The 24,199-nt window shown below is 46.6% G+C and overlaps 3 protein-coding genes across 3 annotated transcripts in view; 2 read left to right on the top strand and 1 right to left on the bottom strand.

Annotated features, from left to right (window-relative positions):
* Positions 1-2,402, bottom strand: part of DMRTC2 (DMRT like family C2) — a 16,827-nt gene extending 14,425 nt beyond the window's left edge. Inside the window, exons 1-3 of the mRNA XM_063139743.1 lie at positions 2,391-2,402; positions 1,250-1,366; positions 768-1,017 (exon numbers count right to left, since the gene is read on the bottom strand). Coding sequence (XP_062995813.1) covers positions 768-1,017; positions 1,250-1,366; positions 2,391-2,402 — 379 coding nt within the window. The remainder of the gene's footprint in view (positions 1-767; positions 1,018-1,249; positions 1,367-2,390) is intronic.
* LOC134407875 (guanylate-binding protein 1-like) overlaps positions 1-24,199 on the top strand; it is a 128,639-nt gene that overhangs the window by 83,953 nt on the left and 20,487 nt on the right. The gene's annotated exons all lie outside the window — the stretch shown is intronic.
* Positions 905-24,199, top strand: LOC134408471 (guanylate-binding protein 1-like). Its single transcript, XM_063140768.1, has 18 exons — positions 905-1,311; positions 2,671-2,838; positions 2,930-3,039; positions 5,028-5,140; positions 6,006-6,193; positions 7,172-7,372; positions 8,029-8,129; positions 8,650-8,754; positions 11,178-11,424; positions 12,977-13,104; positions 13,321-13,430; positions 14,785-14,993; positions 17,933-18,166; positions 18,848-19,128; positions 20,791-21,003; positions 21,562-21,664; positions 22,061-22,254; positions 23,635-24,199. The coding sequence occupies exons 2-18, from the start codon at positions 2,676-2,678 to the stop codon at positions 23,758-23,760; spliced, it is 2,826 nt and encodes a 941-aa protein (XP_062996838.1). The 5' UTR covers positions 905-1,311; positions 2,671-2,675; the 3' UTR covers positions 23,761-24,199.

Genomic DNA, 24,199 nt, shown 5'->3' with positions numbered 1-24,199 from the left:
TGTCACCTGAGCGGTGGCCATTTTGGTTCAGCCAGGTATGTGTGCATCTACAAAGAACTTTTGTGGTCGGCTCTTTCTCTCTAGTGGAGCGAGTCCGGGCTGAGATTGTAATGGCATTAGGTGCAAACATATATAATCTGGCATCTTTGCTGCTAAATAAAATGCATTGACGTATTTATTGTTTAGCTATTTGCAGTTTAATCTTTGGATTTTTGGAGCTTGCTAAATCTCATCTCACCCCCAAATCTGAAAACTTACTGGGCAGATACAGTGCCCAGACCTGGAAAAGTGCACACCAGCTACATTGCTGTCAAATCTCACACATCTTGTTCCTGTACTTATTGCATGCAGGCTGGCCCCAATCCAGAAAATTGCACACATTAGGAGGGTGAAATGGAGAGGACTCTGCAAGTGGTGCAGCTGGATTGGGGCCACTCCCTGTCAGTCTATCCACACTCACAAAATACAGTTGCAGACCTGCGCATTGAATTCAGTGGGACATATCTCTGACAAAACATGGATAGCACTGGGCTGCTCACCGGATAAAAATTAGTAGCTCTTGTACAAGTGATGAACAGCGCTCTTGCTTGTCTCCTTTCCAGCATTGTCCCTTCCTGTTTTGATTCCTTCTTTGAGAAACAATGGGCTCCCAGGATTCCTTCCCGAGTCATTCTAGAACTATGATGTGGAGCGACTGTCAGTGCATTTATGGGCCAACTTCAAAGTGCTGCTGGCACTAATTTACAAAGCCCTAAATGGCTTGAAACCAGGTTCAGACGTTCGAAAGGACGAGAGCGTCGGTGGGGGCGGAGCCTGTGGCCGCCATCCCGCCTCATTTAGAACGTCTGATGACTGTCGTGTCGCTTCCGGGCGGAGCCGGGCGCTGCGCTCGCTCTCCCCGTCCTTTGCTGCATGCGAGTCGGCTGCGGGGCCTGCGAAGGAAGGGAGGTGGAAACGTGCCAGAGGAGAATCGCTCAAGAAAAACTGCTCTGCAAAACCGATCTGGATGTCGCCGCCCTTGAGGCAGCGGAGAGCCCAAGAAGTGGAAGCGATCGGCTCTCCCCCTCTCCGCCCATCCTGGCACCACCCCTGGCAAGAGGGAGAGATGATCAGATCCCTTAAAATACACACACGCACGCACCTCCCCCCACTGCGCTACCGAAGCGAAAATGAAAGTGCAGCAGTACTGAAAGTGCATCAATAGCCGCGCCTCGCCTCTCCATCCCTGCATTTGGGGGGAATCGTTCACCGGCTCCTTCCACTGCAGTGGTCTCCCGAAGGGCTTTCCACCGTAACGACACACCGGGCCAGGTACGAGTGCCGGGCTTCTTTCGGGTTTCAGAGCCTGGATGCCGACGGGACGGGCCTGGAGGAGGAGGGAAGTGTTGGTGTGCGCGTTTCCGTGTGTGCACGCGAGCGTGTTGTCGGAGTTCCTTCGGGGCAAAGAGCGAGGAATAGTTGCACTTTTTACAGATTGAAAGCCACTTTGTTACTCTAGGAACATAAAATGTAATTATGTACAAGTTGGTTTGCCCTAAAACCATCCTATTTGGTATATTAAAAATACAGTGTATTCAAACAATTATTACAAATTGATTTTACTATTTTTACTTTTTCTTTTCTTTTCTATTTTAAACAAATGGAGCTACAAGCTCCTAAACTGTAAGGAACGTCTTTGGTTTTGCCAGCTTATGAGGAGCAGGCAAAACACAATTTAAAACAACAACAACAGAAGAAACCATCAACATTAGTAACAAAGAAAATTATGTCTTAAATTATGTCAGTGGGAGGGTGTAGACTTCCCAATTTTTCGGAGGGGGGATGGGACTTATTTGTTTACATTTATGTGTATATTTCTATTTCTGGAAACCATCCTTCATCAACAGTGGATCCTAGAGTGTTCTTCAAAACTTTTCCCCCCATGACCCTGTTGAATAATATCGCATACCCTCAATACCCTATTCCTGGGCTTAGTCTGAAAATGTCTGACATGTAATATGCTTTTAACTCATTAGTCAAGATGTACTCTGTTAATTTAAGGAGATTCTTTATAATTAAGTAAGTCCCAGTGAGCTCTCTGGAAATTACTTCTACGTAAACATGCATAAGTTTAGGTAGCTAAAAGTGTTTAATAGTAGCTGGATCATGCCATTATTTGTATATTATTATTATTTATATAGTGCCATCAATGCACATGGTGCTGTACATAGTAAAACAATGAATTATATATATTGTTCAGACATATTTAAAAGGCAGCCCTCCCCGCCCCTGAAGAGGAAACAGGGGTTGCTAGGAGGTCATTTAGACTGACCCCCAAACACATAATGATACAGACAACTGGAGACTGACTGAGGAATCTGTCAGCCAGGCTGTGAGCTTACTGATGTTACCTGGTTGGGCATTGCCTTACACTCCTGGGCTTTCTCCTGAGTCAACCTGCATACCCAAATCCCATTAATTTTAGTGGATTGGGACTACTCTAAATAGGACTAACATTGAATACTGTCCTAGGAGCTATGACAAGCTGGGTCTATTTACTAGCAATAAATAAAAATAATAGCAGCTTCTTACAGTCATCTATCAATAGTTTTGTAATTCATCATAACACACAGCCAGCCAGCCAACAAGCATTGCCCCTTCACCCTGTCCTTCTTACTCCATGCTCCCCAGCCAGGATGACGGAGCCCATCTGTCTGGTGGAGTCGTCACTTCGTGTGAACCCAGCAGCCTTGGCCTTGCTCAGAAAGGTCACCGGCCCACTCCATGTAGTAGGCATCTTTGGACCCAAAGGCACTGGGAAGTCCTTCCTCATGGACCAGCTGGCGGAGCAGAAGAAAGGTGAGCATGGCCATCACACTCTTTCGGTCGCCCCGCCTGCTCCAGATGAAGCGCCCTGCCACTTCATTGCTTGCACCCCTTCTGTCCACAGGCTTTGGTGCCACGCCAGGGATTTGGATGCAGCTGCTGCCGCACCCAACCAAGCGAGATGAAACCCTGGTGTTGCTGGATACCGAGGGCCTCCCTGAGCAAATGGAGGAAGTAAGATGGTTCTTCATTTTATGCTATCTACGGTGCGACCGCACTTAGAATACTGTGTACAGCTCTGGTCAACAGACCTAAAAAAAAAAAAAAAAATTGTAGAGCTGTAAAAAGTGCAGAAAAGGGCAACTAAAATGATCAAAGGGCTGGAGCGTCTCCCCTATGAGGGAAGGTTACAAAACTAGGATTGTTTAGCTTGGGAAAAAAGGAGGCATGATAGAGGTGTGTGTATATATATATATATATATATATATATATATATATATATATATGCATGGTGTGGAAAATGTGAATGGGGAGACATTTTTCTCCCTCTCCCATAATAGTAGAATCTTGGGTCATCCCATGAAGTTAAAGGGTGGGAAATTCCAGACAGATAAAAGGAAGTACTTCTTCACACAGCACATAGTTAAGATGTAGCGATGGCCACCAATTTGTATGGCTTGAAAAGAGGGTTGGATAAATTCCAAGGAGAAGGCTGTCCATGGCTACTAGCCCTGATGGCTATGTGCTACCTCCAGTATCAGAGGCAGTAAGCCTAGATACACCAGTTGCTGGGGAGCATGGGTGGGAGGGTGCTGTTGCAGAGTGTCCTGCTTGCGGGTTCCTGGTCAACAGCTGGTGGTCCACTGTGTGAACAGAGTGCTGGACTAGATGGACCCTTGGTCTGATCCAGCATGGCTCTTCCTGTGTTCTTACACCACGCTGGCTCTCCCATGTGCCTTCAACAGCAGCTCACTGTGCGGAAGTGAGCAGGTCAAAACCTTTACAGCTTGGAGATGATCATAGGCAGATCAAGCTGTGATAAAGGCACAGCTGCAGCCAAGCCTGTGAAGACCGACCCAAGATGGCTGCGGTCTTGTTCAAACTGTTCAGGCCTCGTAATGGGGAGGGAGGGGGGAGTTTGGGAGAACAGCGCTCAAGGTCCATTTCTGAGGAAACAGCTCATTAAGCTGAACACTCTCCCCACAGCAGCTGCACCTGGGACGTTATCAGACTAGCCCAAGGTCGGGCTAATTGGGTGTTGACTTGCTTCAACTGTAGGAAAAAACTATTATTTATTTATTTATTTATTTATTTATTACATTTCTATACCGCCCAATAGCCGGAGCTCTCTGGGCGGTTCACAAAAATAATAAATTATTATTATTATTATTATTATTATTATTATTATTATTATTATTATTTCTTACCTGGCTCTCCATCCTGATCAAGGCGGGGAACAACAATAAGTATAAAATACATAAAATATTGATTAAAAACATAGTATACATTGTTAAAACTTCCTAAAAAACATACTAAAACTTCCTGAAAAACATAGTAAAACAACCTGGTGGTGGTGGGAGCCCTTCGCAAGGGAGGGGGAGCCAGAGGCCTAAGTGAGGGTTGGGATTGGTTGACGCAGGTCATGGTACTACCAGACCCCCAAAGAGATAAAAGAGTAGGTAGCCAGGGGCCAGCCATCTCCCCTGGACTTACATGCGTGTGGAATGGGAGATCGCCGGTGAGCTGGGTTACGGTTCGGTTTTAGATAGGTTTTTTTGTGTTTTAAGTGCCTGGACACTCCAGGGAAGGCCAGACGCCTTTGTGGCGTGATTTATGGTGGGTTAATGTTTTAAGTGATTGATTGGTGTTCGATGGCTGCTAACTTCTACCTCAAACCCTCTTCCCCCATTCCCCCCTTCTCCTTCCCTCCCCTTCGCATTCCCTGCTTGTGCTTCCGACTGGGGCCTTACGTGTTAAGAGTTAGTGTGTGTAAATAAACTGCTTCAGCCCTTAACTTGTGGTGTGCGTGGTTCTTCTCCAAAGGGCTGGCTAATACCATCTTGGTACGGGGTTCGGGAGGTGAGGATCTGGGTTACCTGGTGTTTGGTCCAGAGCTTACCTTGCAGAGAGGCTGGGTGGACCCCAGCCTTCCTTCACAAAGCCTACTAGTGGTCTGTCCCTACTGCGCCTGGCTTCTGATGTTCCCTCTGTTGCTGTTGCAGGAGGAGGAGGAGGCCTTCTCTAGGCTCTTCTGCTTGGATGTGCTTCTCTGCAGCATCTTCATCTATAACACCAAATGTGACGGAGAGCCACAGACGGAGCTTGATCGGTTGATGTATCCTTCCTAGTTCAGTGACCTTTTCACTGCCAAGGCAGCCATTTTGTCTACACCCCCTGCCAATTGCAGGGCTTTATTTCCTTGATAGGAACTTCTCAGAATACAACATTTCAAAGAAAGAAAAGGGCAATTTGTTGCATCAGTCACAGAACTATATACAAAATGAATCAGTCAATTCTATTTTGCAATGAAGCAAGTATAGAGCAAAATCAAAATTAACAGGCAAAACGTCCAATAAAGAGAATCTATATTACTTGATGCTGGTCTTACTCCACAACACAGGTTTTTTTCCCCATTTTAAACCATATAGAATCATAGAATAGTAGAGTTGGAAGGGGCCTAAAAGGCCATCGAGTCCAACCCCCTGCACAATGCAGGAATCCACCCCAAAGCATATCTGACAGATGGTTGTCCAGCTGCCTTTTGAATGCCTCTAGTGTTGGAGAGCCCACGGCCTCCCTAGGTAACTGGTTCCATTGTCGTACTGCTCTAACAGTCAGAAGGTTTTTCCTGATGTCCAGCCGGAATCTGGCTTCCTGTAACTTGAACCCGTTATCTTTAAAAAGAAAAGAAAAAAGAGAGTGAGTATATTGTACCTTAGAATTGGGTGGGAGCTCTTTCCATATGAATTCTGCTCAGTGAGTAAAGTCTGCATGTGCTCAGAGGTGCCGATATTTAATTTAATTTTTGGTCCTCAGAAATGGTGGGGGATGTGAGGCAGACAAAACAGTGGAGCAGAACAAAGAGGGTTTGGTCTTCGGTTCTTTTGGTTCGTTCCTCCCTTGTTTCAAGAAGTCTTTGAGGGACCACCCCTCTGTCAATGCTGCTGCTGCTGCGTTTCCTTTACTGGTATCCCCTGTAGATGCGTGAGGGAGCTGGCCAACAAGGTGCGCATCCTTGAAGACTGTCCTTCGGAGAACAGCTTCCTGCTTAGCAGCATTCTGCCTGAGTTTGTTTGGTGCCTTCGAGATGTGGCCTCCGACTCTGTTTGGGAAGAGATACTCCAAACCACAAACCACAACATGGATATCCTCCTCTCTCCCACTGCAGGTGTGCTTTCATAACCTAGGCTGCTTCCAGAGACAGGTCTTTTATTTTATCAGAGTTTTACAGGAAGACGATGTGTTCCCTTTGTAGCCCTCTGGTATTTTCCCACCACCCCTTCTGTCTTTTTACTTAATGCAGAGAATCCGTTAAGGAGGAAAAAGACAGTGTAGTTGCACAATTCCTTCTGAGGATGTCTCTGCATTAAGGAAAAAAAACCGCATTCTTACCAGGTTTTCTTCTGGGGCCCTTTACTTATGGGCTACTTTAGATGCGACCAACAGCAATCACATGATGCGTAACTGAACACTTCCACTCTGAGCAATGCTCAATAAAGTTCCATGAAACAGCATCATCTAGTGGTTGTATTATAGCACAATGGCGACTTTACACATTGGGGATATCCTGTGACAACTCCCATCACTCCTAGTCAGCATAGCCAATGGGGGACGATGGGAGTTGTAGGCCATAATCTCAAGGGGAGTGGGGGACAAGTTGCCCATTCCTCCGCTACAGCTTCTCAGCAGAAGAGGCAAAAAGCCAACCATCCAATTTAACATAACCGCACTAGTCCCATATGTAGGGTTTGTATTAGTTGAGCTGCCCTGGCTTTCTCCAAAGAATCCTGGAGATTGTAGTTTGGGAAGGGCGCTGCTTATTTATGTAGCAGCATCAAAAATGGCAAGAGGAAATGTCCCTCCCACAAAGAATAGCAATCTAAAATCTGACCCAGGAGAGCCAATTGGAGGAAATAGACTTGGAGGTAAAGAGGCGAATAAGAATTCTTCCTGAGAATGCTTCCTCACAGAACTACAATCCCCAGGGTCCTATGGGAAGAGGGGACTGCTTTAGGACTGTTGTGTTGATACCCCCTTCAATATGGTGTGGAAAGTGGGCAGATCATGAGATTTCTGTGTAAGTCCTCCTCAGTTATTTTTTGGGGTGTGTCTGGAGCTTAGCTTCCCTCCCATGTTTTACTTTCAGATTCGGAAGACACGCCAGCCAATTGCATACAGAGGCTGTTTCCCTCTCAGAAGGCCTTCTGCTTCCGTTCCCCACATGTGGATGAATATGTTAGGGAGCTTTTCGAATCACACACGCCGCATCCCATTTTCCAGAAGCAGCTTGAGGCATTCAAAGAGTATATCCTGAGCAAAGGTCCTAAGAGGTGCGTCAACGGGGAAAGTAAGTTCAAATTTCACACCATAAATACAACTCCCCTTTTATTTATTTATTTATTTATTTTATTTATTTATTACATTTCTATACCGCCCAATAGCCGGAGCTCTCTGGGTGGTTCACAAGCTCTCTGGGCGGTTTTCTTGGCAGACTTTGTAGTGGGGTGGTTTGCCATTGCCTTCCCCAGTCGCAGTTACTTTTCCCCCAGCTACCGATCTCAGAAGGATGGAAGGCTGAGTCGACCTGAGCTGGCTGCCTGAGAACCAGCTTCCGCTGGGATCGAACTCAGGCCGTGGGGAGAGTTTTGGCTGCAGTAACTGCCGCTTACCACTCTGCGCCACACGAGGCTTTTGTCGCAGGGGGTGATGGGGGATCCACACATCTTCATATTTCAGCAGAGTTGGCCCAAGACATTTTGCTGCCCGAGTCAAAGCACAAGATGGCGCCCTGCCCCGTTTCATGTACAGAAGCCAACCGGACTGGAAGATGAATCTTCCTTCAATACTGGCTACCATATAGCATCCTCCACTGGTTTTAAGGGCAGCAAGCCAGCTTTGGGGGTGCAGGGAAGGCCTTGTGACATGCACAGCTGTGTCTGCCATTACCCACGCCCCAGTACAGGTACAAAATGTGGCAGTTTTGTATTTTTCTTTGTCTTTCAGTTTTGTCTAGCCGTCTGGAGCAGTTTGTGGCTGCGTTGTCTCGGAACGAACCTATCCTTCTGGAGGCTGTTTTGGAAGGCTCAGAAGCAGCGTTCACATGGGTAGGGTTGAATTTGGGTTCAGGGTGACATAATTAGCATGCCAGCAGTATTCACGGGGAGCTCGCTTGGGAACACCCCTGTGGCTGGGCTTTAATAGAATGGGAGGACAGGAGGGGCGGATGTGGAACTCATGGCTGTCGTCAAGGGTAGGCCACACCCCCGCAGGGGCCACTGACAAAAGCCAGCTGGAGCTGTTTTTCCTCTTCACCCTTGCAACCTGCTTGTTCACCAGCCTCTCGCTTTGGCCCAGGCAATAATGGTGGTGAGAACAAGGAGCAGTCAGTGCTACTGCCTGCTTGCTCACTGGCGCTCGGCCTCTCAAGCGAGCCGGTCGCAGCAACGGCGAGAAAGAGGAGGAAGAGCTAGCGATAATGGTGGTGTGAAGGCAGAGGGGGCCCACTGAGGGCATCTTGCCCTGGGATCCTCAAAACCTAGAGCTGGTGCTGGTGGGACGCCTATAGAAGTGGGTGAGGAGGAACGGGTGGCCTTTGCGAGAGATGCTTTTTTCCCCTCTCGGCAGGAAGACTATGAGAGTTTTGCGGAGCCCATAGCAGATTTCCCTGGGGCAGCCCCAGAAAGAAGAGAGACTCCAGGAATCTCCCTGCCCTCTGTGTGGGAACCCAAGGTAGGTGGCAAGGCAGAGAGCCAGGGCTGGGATAACACGTAAGATTAGGAGGGTGGAGATGGGGGTGGAGCTATTTATTTATTTATTTATTACATTTTTATACCGCCCAATAGCCGAAGCTCTCTGGGCGGTTCACAAAAATTAAAACCATAATAAAACAACCAACAGGTTAAAAGCACAAATACAAAATACAGTATAAAAAGCACAACCAGAATAAAACCACGCAGCAAAATTGATATAAGATTAAAATACAGAGTTAAAACAGTAAAATTTAAATTTAAGTTAAAATTAAGTGTTAAAATACTGAGAGAATAAAGGTCTTCAGCTGGTGACGAAAGGAGTACAGTGTAGGCACCAGGTGGACCTCTCTAGGGAGCTCATTCCACAACCGGGGTGCCACAGCGGAGAAAGCCCTCCTCCTAGTAGCCACCTGCCTCTCTTCCTTTGGCAGGGGCTCACGGAGAAGGGCCCCTGTAGATGATCTTAAGGTCCGGGCAGGTACATATGGGAGGAGGCGTTCCTTCAAATAACCTGGCCCCAAACCGTTTAGGGCTTTAAATTTCAATACTAGCACTTTGAATTGGGCCCAGACCTGGACTGGCAGCCAGTGAAGTTGTAAAAGGACTGGCGTAATATGATCTCGCCAGCCAGTCTCTGTTAGTAAACGGGCTGCCCTGTTTTGTACCAGCTGAAGCTTCCGGACCGTTTTCAAAGGCAGCCCCACATATAACGCATTGCAGTAATCCAAACGAGAGGTTATCAGAGCATGGATAACTGTAGCTCTTGTCAAGTCTTGGGAGCCATCTCAATCACAAGGCACTGCGAGCTGTAGGCCCTTGTGCTGTAGGCCTAACTTGGGGTGAACTTTGATATGACTTATGCATGCGATTGCAAAACGTGTTTAGGCCAGCCGCTTCTCTTTGCTTCCCAAAGAGCAGGTGCAGGGGCCCTGATCCGACTGTGGCCATAGGGAGGGAGACCTAATTCTTTCCTCTGCTCTATTTTCCTGCTGAAATTTTCTCATTTATATATATGCAGGTGATTTGTATGACGACACGTGGCACATTTTTAGCATTGCGCGTAGCTCGGCCCTTCGTGCAACTTTATTACACAGGTTTTATTGGTGCCTCCGCCCCTCTTAGGTAGCCATTGTGGAGGAAGGCTGGGGTCCGCCCAGCATCCCTGCAAGGTAGGCCCTGGACCAAACGTCCGATTTCCCAGACAGCTACCTCCCTAACCTCGTCCCAAGTTGGTATTAGCCAGACCTCCAGAGAATAACCACACAAACACACTTTAAGGACTGAAGCAGTTTATTTACACACACTAAAACTAACACATAAGGCTCCAGTCAGCGCTTAAGCAAAAGGAGGTGAGAGAGGGGGAGGGAAAAGATGAAGGATTAGGAAAGAATAGCCGCGATCAACCATACGCTTAAAATGAACCCATCACGCCACAAAGGTGGCTAGTCTCCCCTGGAACATCCAGACACTTTAAAACACAAAAAAACTCTCTAAAACCGAGCTGTCACCCACCCCGACAGTGATCTTCCTTTCCACACGTGTGTAACCTCAGGGAAGATGGCCGGCCCCCAGCTACCCACTCCTTTATCCCTTTTTGGGTCTGTGGGCATTGTGACCCATCTCAGCCAATCCCAAGCCCCACTCAGGCCGCTGGCGCCCCCTCCCTTGCGGACGGGGCCGTCGTTCCCATAGCTGAAATGAGTCAACATCTCCCTGGCACGACCTTGGGCCGACCTGATAACTTCCCAGGTGTTGTTGTAGGAGAGATGGGGCTCTTAGCTCAGCCAGCTGTTCTCTCCGAGATGGACCATGAGAGCTGCTCCCATACACCCCCTCCCTCTTCCCTGCTAGGAGGCCAGGACAAATCTGAACAAGGCCAAAAGAACCAAACAAGACCGCAGCCATTTTGGCGGCTGGGCTTCACAGCCATAACCTTCCTTTTGGCTGAATTATGTGGCCTGACATGAGGGGAATTTTGAAGATAACACTTCCCTCACCAAGAAAAAGCACCACCCCGCTTTAGCCCCACTTTTCTGTGCTCCTGATGTCTTATAAACCGAGAAAAGGCCTTCTCTCAAGAGCGAACATTATTTCCTCCTCAGTGTCATCAGTTGGCCAGTTTGAAAGAACTTGAAGTGTGAAGATACATTGGGAGGTCCCTCCTCTGACCGTTCCCTCTTCCCTTTATACCCAGCAGCCATTTCAGTTGTGTGGCCCAATCATGAACTGGCCCCCAAATAGTGCTTTTCTTTCTTCCCTCACCCGCTCTGCTGTTGTTGTTTTTTCACATACTGAAGCTCCAGTCGTCTTGGAGGAACTCTGGCCTCCAAGAAACTATGCAGCGTATCAGTAGCAGCGTCCAGGCTACAGAACCTGACAGCGTCCCCTTTCTTATCCTTTCAGTCCCCACTGGTTTCCAAGCATTTTTTGCCTCCTTCCTGGACGTTCACTTCCACAGCTGAGGCAAACGATATGAAGGAACCAATGTGCTTCATAGAGAACAACCCTGGAAAAAAGCTGCAGGTCAACCAAGAAGCCTTGGAGATCCTAAAGAACATCCAGCAGCCCGTGGTGGTGGTGGCCATCGTGGGACTCTACCGCACCGGCAAATCCTACCTCATGAACAGGCTGGCAGGAAAGAACAAAGGAGGTGAGAATGCCGGAGGTATATTTTCTTTGCTAACAAGCAGAGATTTTGGGCCCTCTGTAGATAGATGCTTCTTGTGATGCTCTTATCTCTTCTTTGCGGTACAGGAAGAACTTAGGCCAGGCTGTGTCCCCACCCTACCCCAAAAGTCTTTGGAGGCTGAGTGCTACTTCTCTTATGTACTGGGGCAGTTTATTTCCTATAGCCGGCATGGGGCGTCTCCGGACAGTGGGCTGGATGTGACCCATGGGGGTTCCTCATTTGGACCACCTGTTTCTTCCCCAGGCTGTGTCCTCTCTCCTGATCAGCAGCTGAAGGAGATAAGATCTTTCCCTCTGCATAGTGAGAAAGAGAGCCTTTATCACCATGCGGGGGGTGGGGGGGAAGCTCTTATCTTCAATCAGCTGCTGGTTGGAGATAAGAGATTTTCCCTGCCAGGAGAGCAGGGTGGGACATTGGCAGTAGGGATGTTTGGATTTTGTTAAGTCCATTCTGCCTGCTTTTTGCAGATCGTCAGGTATCTTTCATTCCATCGTCCACTCATTGACAGAATCAGATTTTTAAAGAGAATTTCATTCCTCTTTGCACTTGCACAAGGGCATATTTGCGTAAATCCTCCTTTCCTAAAAAAAAAAGTTTTAAAAAAACTGGTCTGCAAGACTTGGAAAAATCCGGGCCGCTGCAGAATCTGCAGGTTGGATTCATTGAGATCCAAACGCATTTGAATCAATTGCGGATTCCTCCGACATCCCTAATTGGGAGGAAGCTGGTGAGTGATTCAGTCCTGCTTACTTCTGGGTAGACATATGGAGGCTTGTCCTGCTTACTTCTGAATAGGCTTATAATTGGTAAGCATCACATTTTGCCCCCCTCCATTCTACCTTTGGCCGTGCCCACAGATGAAATGCACCCCCAAGAACTTTCCCAGATAGGAATTTGTCCCTTGGACTGCAAAAGGTTCTATATCCTAAGGGAGAAAGACAGTATTCTCCCTTATGAGCCTGCCCGTGCTTTGAGATCTTCTGGAGAAACCCTTCTTTCAGTCCCACCAGCTTCACAGGCGTGCTTGGTGGGAACTTGGGAGAGGGCCTTCTCGGTGGCCGCTCCAGTGCTTTGGAACTCTCTTCCCGGGGAAGCTATGGCTCCCTCCTTGATGTGCTTTTGGAAGCAGGCAAAAACTTGTTTGTTCCAGCAGGCCTTTGGAAAATAATCCAGTCCTCCATCTGTGTTAAGGCCTTTAAATTGTCATGTGTTTTAAACATTTAATGTTTTAATACTGTATTTTTTTTAAAAAATTAATTTTTGTACATTTCTTTTCCTAGGTTTACAATGTATATGTTTTAAATTTTGTATTGGGCCTTGAGGCCCAGTATTGGGCAAAAGGCGGGATACAAATAAATATAATAATAATAATAATAATAATAATAATAATAATAATAATAATAATAATATCCCCGTACTGCAGAGATGCTTTTTATGGGCAGTTTTTGAGAAACAACAGAGCTGAATCCTTTGTAGCTGAACTCCATTTCCTTGTCAACTCCGCCTGGTACAGGTTTCTCTCTGGGGGCCACCGTGCAAGCCAACACCAAGGGCATCTGGATGTGGTGTCGTCCACACCCCCTAAGGCCTGACCACACCCTGGTGCTGTTGGATACGGAAGGGCTGGGTGATGTCGAGAAGGTGAGTCAGAGGATGGTGGCTGGGAAAGGCCACCTTGGAAGCTTTCCCTGCGAGAGAAGGACAAAGATATGGATCTCTCCCAAGAGAGCAGGAGGCTCTGCATATGCAGGGATGCAATGGGGCGAGGAAGGGACCCTCCGGCCGAGTGCCTAGCTGCAGTTCTGGTGTTTCGCTGCCCCAGAATTTTCTGCTGATCATCCATGTCCCTCTTTGCAGAGCAACCCGGAGAACGACTCCTGGATATTTGCCCTCTCTGTTCTACTTTGCAGCACCTTTGTCTACAACAGCATGGGCACTATTAACCACTATGCTTTGGAGCAACTACAGTATCTTTCTGTAAGAACATGGGTTGACAGATCCTGGGGTTAGTGGAACTTGAGGGCATCGTAATGCCAACCCTCCTTAGGAAAGCATCCCTGGGCCTTCAGAGCAACGCTTCTTCTAGCTCAGTATTGCTTACAGTGGCTCTCTAGCGTTTCAGACAGAGCTGTGGGCAAATCCAGATTAAGAGGAAGCTGCAAAGTGCACCAACACACTAAATTTAAATTGAGACTAGATGACTTTTGCAGAGAATACTGGGAACTGTGTTTTGATGTGAGAGCTTAGAAATCTCCCTTAGAGCAGAGGCTCGGCGGACTTCAGGGTAGTGGGATCTCCTTTCTTTTTTTATTAGAATCCTGAGATTCACTGATCAGAACCTGGAGCAAAAGACAGATGCTAAGCATGGAAGAATTCTGAGCCCAGAAATTTGTTTTTGAGTGGGCGAACTGAATGGAGTTCTCCTCCAGTATCTGAGACAGTAAGCCTGTGTGCACCAGTTGCTGGGGAACATGGGTGGGAGGGTGCTGTTGCATCATGTCCTGCTTTGTTGGTCCCTGGTCGACAGCTGGTTGGCCACTGTGTGAACAGAGTGCTGAACTAGATGGACCCTCGGTCTGATGCAGCAGGGCTCTTCTTATTTCTTCCACACCCAAAAGCACTCCTGATCAACCCAAGTTGTCTTCCTTTCAGCAGTGCAGTTTTAGGGGATGGGGAGTAGTTTTGTTGCTGTTTTTGTTATACAGGTGGGAGTGGGAAATCCTAGCCAATCACCCAGGGTTGTACCAGGGTTCCAGATGTGCTTTTAGTCCACTCCTCTTTAGAGTTTCTAACCCAAACACCCACAGACAGACAGACACACACACACAGTTCTCCGGAAGAAGACAGGATGATGAAGTCAGTAGTGTAGACTTGCTAACAGTAATGATATTTTTTCAATAGTAATGAAAGAAGGAATGGGGAGAGGAAGAATTAGAGGGCATCTACAGTACAATTTATTTATTTATTATTTATTACATTTTTATACCACCCAATAGCTGAAGCTCTCTGGGTGGTTCACAAACTTCGGTTGATATTATTCTAATTGAATTGTCGTGGCTTTCTTCAAATCATCCTAGGAACTGCAGCTTGATGAACGAATTTGTCATTCGGTTCTCTGGTCTCCTTCGTAGAGTTACAGTCCCCCAAGTTCCCTCGGGCAGGGGAATGACTCTTCCACCAGTTTTATGGCTATGGTGTAGACAGCATGGCCAGAAAAGGTTAGATTTGAATTCACCTGGCAAATTGAGGAACAGCTGAGAGTTTATTGCCCCATGCTGGCCATTGCCCCATGTGTCGTCATTTCCTTAGCCCAGTCTCCAGCTTCGTGACCGAATTGACTGAGCATATCAAAGTGAAGGCCTCAGCCAAGAAGAGCTGTGAAAGAGAGGACAGGATTTCAGACGCTTTCGCCTGGTTCTTCCCGACCTTCGTCTGGGTTGTGCGGGACTTCGTGCTGCAGCTGGAGTTGGAGGACGGACGTTCTATCACCGAGGATGAATATCTGGAGAACTCCTTGCAGAGGAGGAAAGGTGCTTTGAGGAGCTGGTGGGAAGCCAGTCAAGTTACCTGGGCCTTTTTTACTTCTCAGCCTGAGGTCTAGAAGGATTGGGGCTGAATCCGAGACAGTGGGGAGGCTTGAGGGTGCACCTTGCTAAGACTGCAAGTAGAAAGTGGGGTGGGGGAGATACAACATTTGGTCATTTGGGGAGCATGCACAACTACCCTCTCAGATAGCAGTAGCTTACTCCAACATAAATATCAGCAATGCAGTGATTCATCTCGGAAATTGTGGGGACACTGATGAGAACAGGAGTTGGGTACTTCTTACTACCTTAGCAGTGAGGACAGTACAAGAGAGAATACTGCTCAGGTAAACTGTTTGAGAGAGAAGTAGCAGCACCTTTGGTGTCTAGGACCTCTAGATAGCCCAGTGAACACCCAGCAGCCTAAGGCATGATCATACACAGTCTGGATTAATGTGGATATGGAATTGATCACATTCTGATCGTTGCTTCCTGATGCCAGGAGTGGGCAGAAAATATATCTACAGATGTTTTGGACCAACTCCAAGCATTCCTGGTCATTGGCCATGTTGGCAGGGGCTTCTGGGAGTCCAAAGCATCTGGAGATCTAACTTCTGTGTACCCCGCCTTATGGGATCAGAGACTCTGGGGTACTGAACTTTCATAAACAATGATGTAATCTCTGATTCCTTGCAAGAGTTTCTTTTAATCTCAGCAGTTTGCCTTCTGGGAAACGTGTTTCGTGACTGGCCATGCTCACCACTGCTTCAAAATTTGAAATGTTTCCACCGCTCGAAAAAGCTGGGGTGGGGGCTGATTAACAACAACCCAAGGGTTTGGGAAAAAAACAACACCATGGGTTGTTGTGATGTGCGAACCAGGCCAGTGTCCTTTTCCAGCTTCTCAAGGCAAAATTTCCTTCCTCTCTCCCTAGAGGAGATCCCCTACATGAAGTCCAAGGTGATGATAAATAGCAGGAGTGCTTCCCTGCACTGTAGCCTAAGACAGACAATATGGGAGGCAGTCTTCTGTTCTATACTGTCACCGTTATGGAAAAATGTAGAAGACCAGGAATGCAAGGGAAGAAGCAAGACATTTGCAAGGTTAGCGCAGGACAGCTTAAAAAATTGGATTCGCAATTGGGGGTGACCTTGAATAGAGCAAGATAACGGCAGCAAGAAAGTTCCCAAAACACAGTCTGTACAAAAGATAAAGAAAGGAATCGTATAGTTATAAAGTGGATATAATTGTGATTAAACAATGTAAATATATGTGTTACAGAACACTTTTACAATTATTCCACCAGCTACAACTTTGTAACTACATGGTTCCTTTATCTTTTGTACAGCTTGAATAAAGGGAGGCCGGCACTACTGTTTGGCAGGGTGAGGCTCCCACCTCAAGCCAGAGGTTTGGGGCAGGGCTCTGAATGTAGAAAGAACATAGATTTTGGAAACCCAGTAAGAGGCAGCAAAATATCATCATCTTCGTATATATTTGGACCACCGTGTGGGGAGCATCATTTGGCAATAATATATTACATATTTTTTAAAAGATAATTGGTTTCACAACCGTTGGGAGAGGTTATCCGGAGTTGTGGGGTGCGGTGCCACCAGTACGCTGATGACACCCAACTCTACTACTCCTTTCCACCCAATTCCAAGGAAGCAGTTTCTGTGCTAAGCCGTTGTTTGTTGGCAGTAATGGATTGGATGAGGGCGAACAAATTGAAGCTCAATCCAGATAAGACAGAGGTGCTCCTGGTCAGTCGAAAGGCAGATCAGGGAATAGGGATTCAGCTTGTGTTGGATGGGGTTACACTCCCCCTGAAGACGCAGGTCCGCAGCTTGGGTGTGCTTCTGGATTCAGCCCTGAGCCTGGATAAACAGGTTTCGGCGGTGGCCAGGAGTTCATTTGCACAGTTAAAGCTAGTGCGCCAGCTGCGCCCGTTCCTAGAGATGTCGGACCTGGCCACGGTGACACATGCCTTAGTTACATCCCGATTGGATTACTGTAACGCGCTCTACGTGGGGCTGCCTTTGAAGAGTGTTCGGAAACTCCAGCTGGTTCAAAGAGCTGCAGCCAGATTGTTGACCGGGGCTGGTTACAGGGAGCAGACAACTCCCCTGTTAAAACAGCTCCACTGGCTTCCAGTCTGTTTCCGGGCACAATTCAAAGTGCTGGTTTTGACCTATAAAGCTCTATATGGTTCGGGTCCAGGTTATTTGAAAGAACGTATTCTCCCCTATGAGCCTGCCCGTACTTTGAGATCTTCTGGAGAGGCCCTTCTTTTAGTCCCACCTTCTTCACAGGCACGCTTGGTGGGAACATGGGAGAGGGCCTTCTCGTTGGCTGCTCCGGTGCTCTGGAACTCTCTTCCTGGGGAAGCTAGGCTGGCTCCCTCCTTGATGGGCTTTCGGAAGCAGGCTAAAACTTTTTTGTTCAAGCAGGCCTTTGGAGAATAATCCAGCCCTCCATCTTTGTTAATGTCTTATAATTTTGGTGTGTATTTTTTTAATTGTTTATGGTTTTGTTCCCCTCCCCCCATTTATATTTTAAACTTTATAAGGCCGCCTTGAGGCCCAGCATTGGGCAAAAGGCGGGATACAAATAAATATAATAATAATAATAATAATAATAATAATAATAATAATAATAATAGTTGAGTAATTTGTTTCTGTAACTAACATAGGTATCAAACTGTTGTTGATGAAATTATATTCTAATATCAGTAGTTCTTTAAAAGTATTTGATGACGTTTGACTAGGATTTGACTAGTGAATTGACGACCAAATTATTACCTTTTTGACTGATGAAATGCCCAGTTGTAGTGGCAATTATAAGTTTTACGTGCCTCTTAGGGTGGCTTGATGCAAGGAATTGGGCATGGGTGGGCCCATTAAGCCCAGTTAATTTGACTGTGTGCGTGTACAATTCCCTCCTAGACACCACTGAAAAGCAGGACCTTCCCAAGAAATACCTGCGGCAGTATTTCCCCGTCCGCAAGTGCTTTGTCTTTGACTGCCCGGCCCCACGGAAAAAGTTGAAGAACTTGGAGGATCTGCCTGAATCAGAGCTGAGCCCAGAGTTCTTGGAGCAAGCACGTTCTTTCTGCCACTACATTTTCGAGAATGCTCAGGCCAAAGTGGTCCAGGGAGGACGTTTGGTGACCGGCGCATGTGAGTGGAAGGAGCCAAGAAAGCAGTCGAAAACTCTGGCAGAATTTTGGGGGGCTGGAAAGACTGGAACATGAACCTCTGTGTATTATGGTGTTCACAGGCTTAGCATGAACACCTCCATGTTGGCTGTCTGTAGCTTCTCATGGTCCAGGAGTGAGGGACACTTTAGACCAGGCCTGTTGAACCCCAGGCCTGTGGTCCAAATCCACTGACCTGGGGTCCCAATTTGGGGTTCCCCAGAAGGCCATACTCCCTTCCCCCAACTATTTGGTGATTTCCTTGCGTTTGAATTTGTTTTCCCCATTCTCAAAGGTTGAAATCTCTTTCCTAAGGCTGAGTTATAGTCAGTAAGAGCTTTAAAATACAATATGCTGGTATCTTGGCCCCACCCAATTTTGGCTCTGGCCTCGCCCACTTTTGCTTTTGGCCCCACCCACCACTGGAATATGGCTTGGGAAAGCATCTCCAATATAAATTCAGCCCTTGGGCTGAAAGAGTTTCGACCTCCCTGCTTTAGGTCCTCCAAACATTCTAATTCTGACATTGTGCTTTTTTTTTTTTACCTGTAGCTTTCATCTAAAGGTCAATTTCAGAGCTCTTGCCTCCCCAAGCCCTCAGGACGAGGTAGGATAGAAACCCAACTCAATGAATACAAACGAGTATGTTGCCGTTCTCTTGCAGTCTTGGGGAAGCTGGCGGAGACCTACGTGGACGCTATCCGCCGTGGGGCCGTCCCTTGCGTTGAAAACGCCGTGCTGGTCTTGGCTCAGACGGAGAACTCGGCCGCCGTGGGCGACGCTATGCTGCGCTACGAGGCGATGGTGGATCTGCTCTTGACGCTGCCTACGGAGGATATGGCTGAGTTGCTGGAAGTGCACGCCCGCTGCGAGGAGGAGGCCATTCAAGTGTTCATGGACCGGGCCTTCAAGGACGAGGGGCAAGAGCACCAGAGAAAACTGATGGTATGCAATTATTCATGTTCTAAGACATTTCTCTCCTGCCTGAAAAACAGCCTCTGAGGCCATTAATTAATTAATTAATTAATATTGATTTATATTTATTTATTTATTTATTGCATTTCTATACCTCCCAATAGCCGGAGCTCTCTGGGTGGGTCACAAAAATTAAAACCATTCAAAGTATAAAACAACAGTATAAAACCATAATATAAAATACGTCGATATGATTAAAGTTGGCAATTAAAAGCTCCAATGAAACTCAGAAACAAAAGCATCAGTAGATATAATTAGCACACCTGAAAAGCCAGACTGAAAAGTCTGGCGCAACAATAACAAAAGTGTCTTAGCTGTCCACTTGAAGGACCACAGAGAAGGGGCCAGTCCTTGGGAGGGAATTCCACAATTGGGGGGCTGCCACCGAAAAGGCCCTGTCCTGCATCCACAGCAATAATGCCAGTTTTAGCGGCAAGAAGCTGAGCAGGGGCCCTGAAAATGTTGCAATTGATGGGCAGCTTCATGCAGGATGAGGTGGTCCTTCAAGTATCCTGGCCCCAAACTATGGATAATCACCAGCTCCTTGAATTGGGCCTAGAAACAAATGATAAGCTAGTACAATTTCAACAAGACTGGTGTAGTATGGCTAGAAAAGCAGTGGTCAGAAATTGTTCTGTCTGCAACATTATTTATTTATGCATTTTTATATCGCCCAATAGCCGGACCTCTCTGGGCAGTTTATACAGGAACTTCTACCCCGCTTTTTCCTCCAAAAAGGGAGTGACACAAAAGCAGGTTACAAAATATAAAGAAATATAAAACCCAATAAGTAAACACATTTATGACAAGTTAAAAGCGGCAGAAAAGACAAACACACAAAGAGCACAAACTGACAATAAATAAATTTAAATTAAGCAACAGCAGAACCTGATGCTTTTTCCAAGGAGAAATGACTTCAGTTGCTGGCAGAACATACCAGTTGAAATTTCTAGACGCTTTTCAACACACGTAGAGTGTGTTGCAGTAATCTAATCTGGATGTGGCTAAAGCCAGATCTGCTTTCTCCATCAAGGGGCACAGCTGGTGCCCTAGTTGAAATTGGCAAAGGCAGTTCTACCCACAGCAGCCACCTGTCTTTAGTGGAAATGAGATGTACATCCTCCCTCTGGGTTGAGAGGAACCTTTCTACATTGACATGTATGGGCAGAAGGTAGATCTCCAGATGTTTGTGACTTCAACTCCCAGAAGCCCCTGTCAGCATAGCCAATGGTTAGGAATGCTGGAAGTTGGCATCCAAAACATCTGCAGATCTACTTTCTGCCCCCTCCCCCCTCTGCTGTGGAACTCTAGTATGTGTCAACAGGTTCTGGAGCATGTCATAAGGTGCATGCTTGGGAGATTTACTTGTGAGGAGGGGAAGCCAAAGAAACTAACTTTTCTTTTAATGCAGAGCATTCAAAGCTTTGGTTCCATAGGATCATTTCTGTGTTGGGGAGCATTGATCAGAGCCTCTCTGGCCTTAGCTAGACCTAAGGTTTATCCCGGGGTCGTCCCTGCCTGCTCCCGGGATATCCTGTGTGTCATTTACATGAACGGGTATGACCCCGGGACAATCCTGGGGTAAACCTTAGGTCTAGCTAAGGCCTATGTCTCTCTTTTTCCACCCTGCAGAACCAGCTGCGGTTGAAGCTGGAGGAACTCTGCCATTGGAACGAGCAGGCGTCCTGGGATCGCTGCCAGGCTGTGCTCACTGAACTGTTCCAGCAACTGGAGGACAAGATCGCTAGTGGGAACTACTCAGTACCCGGAGGCTACCAGCAGTTCATGGAAGACCAGCAGCAAATTGTGACGATGTATCACATGGTGCCTGAGAAAGGACTCAGGGTACGTTGGCCAGCAACCTTGACATTCGGGTGAAACTCCGATTCTGCACTTTGCACAGCGAACTGGAGGGTGTGCCCCTTATGGGGCTCCTTCTTGTACATAGCTTGGGAAAGAACGCATTAAGGGAAAATCCCACTGTTTTACCCTGGCTAAATCTTTCTGGATTCATGATGGGGAACAAGTAAAGTCTCGTCCCGCCCCCCACCCACCCCCGTGCAACCTTTGTTTTACCTGGTTCCTTTCTGGGCATGTTCCATACGTTTCATTGATACGGCCAGTAGATGGTGCTGCAGGATTTCTCAAATCACATGGGATTCTCAAATCACATGGCTTTTGATGGCGGGTTTTGGCCAGGTTTTTTTATTACTGCATTTTCATTGATTTATAAAATTGCGGAATAAACCTAAAATATGATGAGAGAGACACCGGAGTTTGACAACGTCGTGAAAATGACCCTGGAACTTCTGTGAGCGAACCGTCACAAGCGCACGATAAATGCCTTGTATAAAAAGCTTCATAGTAAAGTGAACCACCTCAAGCTTTCCCTATTCCCCTCAGGCTTCTGAGGCCCTGCAAGAATTCCTGAAATCGAAAGAGACAGCAGCCAAGTCCATTCTGCAGGCTGACCAGAACCTCACAAACAAACAGAAGGAGATTGAAGGTGAGCCCAGGCGTTTTAGTTCTCTAGTTTTTGTTGTTTTAAAATCTGTTCTCGTGTTTTTTAAATCTTTACTGCTGGTTGTTGTTTTTTTAACTTCGGTTTTATACTGTAGTTTTTGACAAATATATATTGTGTTTGATGTTGCTGTATTTCATGGTTCTAATTGTTGTGACATACCCAGAGAGCTTTGGCTGTTGAGCAGTATAGAAATGTAATAAATAAACTACATAAATAACTTGGAGGGGGTTTGCAGGCCTGTCTATGCCTTACACACATATTAAACCAACACACATATTAACCCAAGACCAAGCTTTCCAGATTGGAGAAAAGCCAAGGCATTGACTAGCTGCACCTGCTTTCCCTGACTCACCGACTTGGGTTTTTTTGCCTCCTCAGCGGAGAAAGCCCGGGCCGAGGCCTCCAAACAGGAGGCTGAGCTGCAAAGGAGATTGCAACAGCAGACCGAGCAGATGGCCCGGGAGAAGGAGCGGAGTTTTGAGGAGCACAAGAGGCAGTTAATGGCCAAGATGGAGGAGGATAGGATGAAACTCATAGCTGACCATGAGAAAATCCTGAGCCAGAGGATCCAGGTAGGTGGCCTTCCCTGTCCCCATATCTATTATTTCGTTTTATTTTGAAAGTGGCGGTTGCTCCTTAGAGCCATTGCTTGCCCACGCCTTCCTGCCACGTTACTAGGAGAAGCAGGATGGATGAATGATTGTGAAGGCTACGCTCCTCTTCCTCCAAGCAGTGGCTTCCTACTCTTGCTTGCTTTTCATTATTATTATTATTATTATTATTATTATTATTATTATTATTATTTATTTATATAGCACCATCAATGTACATGGTGCTGTACAGAGTAAAACAGTAAATAGCAAGACCCTGCCGCATAGGCTTACAATCTAATAAAACCATAATAAAACAATAAGGAGGGGAAGAGAAAGCAAACAGGCACAGGGTAGGGTAAACAGGCACTGGGTAGGGTAAACAGGCCCAGGGTAGGATAAACAGGCACTGGGTAGGGTAAACAGGCACTGGGTAGGGTAAAATTAACAGTATAAAGCCCAGAGACTGCAGTTGTGCCGGTAGGTGGTTTGAGATCCTGGACTTAATGGGTAAAATCCAACCTAAGTCCTACTTAGAGTAGTCCCATTGAAATGAATGGGACTTAAGATAACCCAAGTTCCATTCATTTCAAAGAGTCTGCTCTAAGTAGGACTTGTGTTGGATTTTACCCAGTGGTCTTACAGGGCCCCCATTTAAATGGCCATGTTGCATTGTTTTGGTTTTGAAGCACACACCTAACTTTTCTCTTATTCCATGCTTTAGAACTGCTTCTACACTCCTGATATGTTATGAGCAAAAGGGGGAAATTTCAGAAATCCTGGCTGATCTACTGCAGATCACCCAAAGATACACCAGTAGATCTGGATCTGTCTTCTGCCCACCCCTGTGGGGGAGGATTAGTGTCTTGTCCTAACCGCTCCCATGTGTCTGTATCTTTTAAGACTGCAGTCCTATGCACAACTTACTACTTGTTAATTATGGACAGGATTGGGCGACAAGGCTCTCCCACAGCAAGGAGGAGCAAACAAATGGAAGACCAGATGCCTCCATGCACCTGAACTCTTAAAGCGCCATTAACTTTAAATCTTCCAGAATATTTAGTGGAGTTGCAGTAAAAGCAGGTGGCTGTTCCAAGGTTGATTTTATGAAAGAAGATCATGGCAGCGTGTTATCACCAGGGTTGGGGGACGAGTGACATTCTGAGAAGTTTTTGGCTTTTTACAGACTCTGTTTGTTCCTCCCTTGCAGACTTTGAAGGACCATGGGAGATGGCAATCCTAGAAAATAGCTGGGCTTTGATGTAGCTGGGCTCCATGTGATGTGTGCAAAATATCCTCTGTATATTTCTCCCTGACTTCTCAGTTTTGCACTGATATCGTTCTACATTTCCCCTCTACCAGGAGCAGAGCCGGCTTCAGAAGGAAGGGTTCCATCAAGAAGTTTCCAGGCTTCAGGGTGAGATCCAAAGCCTGCGTGCCAGTATTAGTCAAAACAGGAGTAGTGGTCCCACCTGTGTGATCTCTTGAGAATGGCCAAGGACAAGCGAAGGCCTTCTAGGTCATAGCACCTCCATTGTGGAAGTCCCTGCCTTCGGAGGTGTGTCGGGCAAAGCATCTTGGGGGGCCACAAATTGCCCACCCCTGATCTAACTGTTGGTTTGAATTTTTTTAATGTATTGTTTTATTTAGTATAGGCGTTTGCATTCTTATTTTTATTTGTAAACCACTTTGTAATTTTTTACGAAGAGTGGTGCACAAGTTCATTCAATCAATAAACAGTCCTTCTGGAATATTTACTCAGAAGTAAATTCCACATAATTCAATGGGACTTGCTTCTAGGGACGTGAGCAGAGAGAACTACAGCCTATTATGAGAACAAATGCAGAATGAGAATGAAACATGCAAAATGTGTGGTTGTTTGTTTTTTGCAGAAATTATAAATAAAAATAACTTGCACCTTTGGGCA

This window comes from Elgaria multicarinata, chromosome 13 (genome assembly GCF_023053635.1).
Source record: "Elgaria multicarinata webbii isolate HBS135686 ecotype San Diego chromosome 13, rElgMul1.1.pri, whole genome shotgun sequence".
In the NCBI taxonomy this organism is placed as follows: domain Eukaryota; kingdom Metazoa; phylum Chordata; class Lepidosauria; order Squamata; family Anguidae; genus Elgaria; species Elgaria multicarinata.
The sequence above is the reverse complement of the archived record's forward strand: the minus strand, read 5'-3'. Positions and strand labels throughout refer to the sequence as shown.